This window comes from Eulemur rufifrons, chromosome 16, assembly GCF_041146395.1.
Source record: "Eulemur rufifrons isolate Redbay chromosome 16, OSU_ERuf_1, whole genome shotgun sequence".
Taxonomy (NCBI): domain Eukaryota; kingdom Metazoa; phylum Chordata; class Mammalia; order Primates; family Lemuridae; genus Eulemur; species Eulemur rufifrons.
In genome coordinates, this window is record NC_090998.1 from 53,599,972 (window position 1) to 53,603,888 (window position 3,917).

The 3,917-nt window shown below is 42.4% G+C and overlaps 1 protein-coding gene across 1 annotated transcript; it reads left to right on the plus strand.

Moving 5' to 3' along the window:
• Nucleotides 1-1,893: 1,893 nt before the first annotated feature.
• LOC138397311 (small ribosomal subunit protein uS10-like) lies at nucleotides 1,894-2,297 on the plus strand. Its single transcript, XM_069491247.1, has one exon. It carries the CDS (start codon nucleotides 1,896-1,898, stop codon nucleotides 2,295-2,297), a length of 402 nt encoding a protein of 133 aa, XP_069347348.1. The 5' UTR covers nucleotides 1,894-1,895.
• The last annotated feature ends 1,620 nt before the right edge of the window (nucleotides 2,298-3,917 follow it).

Consider the following 3,917-nt stretch of genomic DNA (forward strand, 5'->3'; position numbering starts at 1 on the left):
TCCCGCCTCTGCCTCCCAGAGTGCTAGGATTACTGGCGTAGCCACCGCGTCCGGCCGATACCTGTATTTTGACCTGTGGTAGCACATCGAGTCTAAGACAAACTCCCTCCATGATTTATTCATACAATTTAAATATTCATGAGAATTGCCACTACTGAGAAGTTAAGAGTTTCTGCTATTTTTTTTCTATCCAAAAAAATTCCATGGTGGAACATTTAATCAGGAGGAGATTTTCACTAAAGAAGAACACTCAGTAATAGATTTTAGATGATGTCATTTGTTTAGTAACATGAATCAGCGTAAGAATCAGTTTGGACATTGTACAGAGAACAAGAAAAGGAGCTATTTTTCCCTGTATAGGAACACTGTGCCAACAGGACCACAGTCTTCTCGTGACTGATAGCTGATGGTTAACAACAATTCAGATTTGACTTTGGCATAGTTTCTAGGCAAGTCTTTCCTTGCTCTAAAAGCAAATGCACTCCGTGTCTCTCACTGCCCTCTATTGGCTGGAACAAGAGGTGCTGGCTCGGGTGGAATTGCTTTTTTCATCTTTTTCTAGCAGTAGATGTGCAAGACACTTTGCTGCACACAGGTGACCCTTCAGCATAGTTTGACCTTAAGTACCTCACACATTTAATCCCCATTTTTGCAGACGTAAGATTAATTGGCATCCACCATACAGTGTTGTGGTGCGTGAAGACTATGGACTTTGTGGAGAATCTTGTTACTCTATAACCTTGGGCAAGTGATAAAATTTCCCTAATCTTCCCTAACCAGCTTCCCTGGGTCATTGCAGAAAGGCATGAGATAGTGTTTATAAAGCACAGTTTCTAGAGGAGACGCGGTGCTTGATAAATATTGATCTTCCTCCCCACCCTCACTCATGTTCCCTCGTGCACCCCCGCAAATATTTCTAGGGGTGAATCCATAGCAAAACACTTGCAGGTGCATTATTTCATCTCACAACCTCCTGTCCTCGCAAATAAGTAGTGGAAGCTAAACTCCACACAAATTTGATTCCAAATTTTGTTCGTTCACATCATGCTGTTTCTCCTTTGTAGCATTACGGAGTGTGATATCCTTCTACCACCATCATTATTTTTTCTGCCTAACACTCTTTTTCACTCTCCTAGGTGCAATGGACTGATTGTTTTTGTCTCTGCCAAAATTCATATGTTGAAATCCTCACCTTCAATATTAGGGGGTGGAGCCTTTGGGCAGTAATTATAGGGTGAAGCCCTCATGAATGGGACTAGTCCCCTTGTAAAAGCGACCACAAAAAACTCTCTCACCTTATTTCTACCATGTGAGGACACAGAGAGAAGATGACTATCTATGAACCAGGAAGCAGGCCCTCACTAGACACCAAATAAATCTTCTGGCACCTTGATCTCGGACTTCTTAGCTTCCAGAACTATAAGAAATAAATGTTTGCTGTTTAAACCATGCAGTATATGGTATTCTGTCATAGCAGTCCAAAAGGATTAAGACACTAGGTTAAAAAAAATTTTGGTAACTGCTCATCTTTCATAGTTGGATGCCACTAAATATTGTTTAACATTGATAAAACTAGAAATACAGGAGGTTACATAGAGATAACAATTAGGGAAATAAAGACAGAAATAGTTAAAAGTGGTTGCCTAATGGAAGTGGGGCTGGAAATGGGGTGGAAAGGAAGACAGGAGACTTCTACTTTGATTTAAGATTCTCCAGTATTGTTTAATTTTGTTACATGTTCACATACTAATTTTATAATTATCCTTTTAAAATTTCCCTTCTTTTCGAGGAAGACGCGGTGGCAGGTGCCGTGGAGCCGTGGTTGCCCGCTTCTGCTCCTGACTCACCGCTGTTCAGTCTTGCCGAGCAACAAGTCACGAAGCTGCTCCACAGCCATGGCTTTTAAAGATACCAGAAAAACACCCGTGGAGCCAGCGGTGGCGATTCACCGAATTAGGATTACCCTAACCAGCCGCAACTTGAAGTCTCTGGAGAAAGTGTGTGCAGACTCGATTGGAGGCACAAAGGAAAAGAACCTCAAAGTGAAAGGACCAGTTCGGATGCCTACCAAGACTTTGAGGATTACTATAAGAAAAACTCACTGTGGTGAGGGTTCTAAGACTTGGGGCCACTTCCAGACGAGAATCCACAAGCGCCTCATTGACTCTCACAGTCCTTCTGAGATTAAGCAGATTACTGCCATCAGCATTGAGCCAGGAGTTGAGGTTGAAGTCACCATTGCAGATGCTTTAGTTAACTGTTTTCATAAATTGATTACCAGTGTAAAAATAAAATAAAAAAATAAAAGTTCAAGTCTTTCATAAATAATGTAGTTCAGAGATACTTGAGGCCTAATTTCTGGGCCTGGGGAATGGCAAGATGTCATGATAGGTGTGTTGAGGTAGACTAGCTGCTGTAAGAAATTAATCCCAAAATGTATTATGGCCCAAACACCATAGAATTTTATTTCTCACTCTCAGAATGAGGCAGTCCCAGGTGGGTGAGGTAGGGCTGGAGAAGTGGGAGGAGGGAGAGGGAGGATGCTCTGTTCCACACAGTCATTCAAGGACCCAGGCTGGCAGAAGTTCTGCCATCTTCAGCATGTGGTTATGAAGGTCACTTGGGAATTAACACTCAGCCAGCAGAAGGGGAAAGAGAACGTGGAGAAGTATGCGTAGGAGGATTGTATGGACCAGGCCTGCTAGCGCTGCACATTTCTTTTGCTCATATTGCATTGATTGGGACTCAGTCATTGGCCACACCGAACTGCAAGGGAGGCTGAGAAACATGGACCAGCTGAATATCCAGAAAGAAGAGAACATGGATTATAGTTAGCGGTGAGCAGTTCTGTCACAGAGGGTTGCAATAGATCCTTTTAGTGCCCCTGCTTTGGGGGACTCACAGGTCTAATAATGCTAGGATAAAACCCTCACTCCAAAGATAGGATGTAAAAGGTGGTGTTTGGCACATCCTCTCAGTCCACCTCTGATATTAGCTGAAGTCAAACAGTTCCCAAGCTCACTGCCAGTGCCCCACACTGAGTGGCCCTGTAACTCTCCCTTATTATGCTCTGGGTTTTTCTGAAGCCACAGGCGCTCCCTCAGCCCATGTGCAGGACAGCTCAAAAGTACAGAGGAAATTAACACCTTGGGGACAGACCTCAACCTGAGGTGAAACAGATAAGGCAGGTAAGAGCAGTTTCATCACAGCTTTATTCATATAGCCAAAATGGAAACAACCCAATGCCCATCAACAGAAAACAGTTAAATTAATTGTGGTATATTCATAAGACAGAAAACTACACAGGAATTAAATAGAACAATCTACTGATAAAAGCAACAACACGGATGAATCTCATAGATATTAAGTTGAATGGAAGAAGCCAAATTTAAAAGAATATATACTATTAACATAAATCATTGTTTGAGTCAAAAAGAAAAGAATACATACCATTATGATTTCCCCTATACAAAGTTGGAGAATGGGCAAAACTAATCCATGATGACAGAAGTTAGAATAATGATTACCTTCCCATAGAGTTCAAGTACAGACTGAGAAGCAAGAGGGACGCTTTCAAGGTGATGGGAATTTTCTATACCTTGATCTGTGTGGTGATGACACAATTGTGTACATATGCAATAGCTCATCAAGCTATCCACTTAAGATTGCTGCTTTGGGTGCATGTGTATTATCTTTCTATAAAATCTTAAAAAATACCGAGGGTTCTATTTGCAAGAACTGTTGGGTAAGCCATGAACAGTGTCTGCCATATCCACTCCAGGGGTCCTGAGAATCGAGGATCCTGATCTCCCTACATTACCTTGGGTGCGTTTTCCACTGACCCTCTGAAGAAGGGCATGAGGTGCACTCTGTAAAGACAGTCACCTGTGAGGCCAGTGGAGTCAGAGTCCTCAGAG

Bases quoted from the DNA above. Each gene is read 5' to 3' on its own strand.
- LOC138397311 (XM_069491247.1), top strand. From the start codon at position 1,896: ATGGCTTTTAAAGATACCAGAAAAACACCCGTGGAGCCAGCGGTGGCG.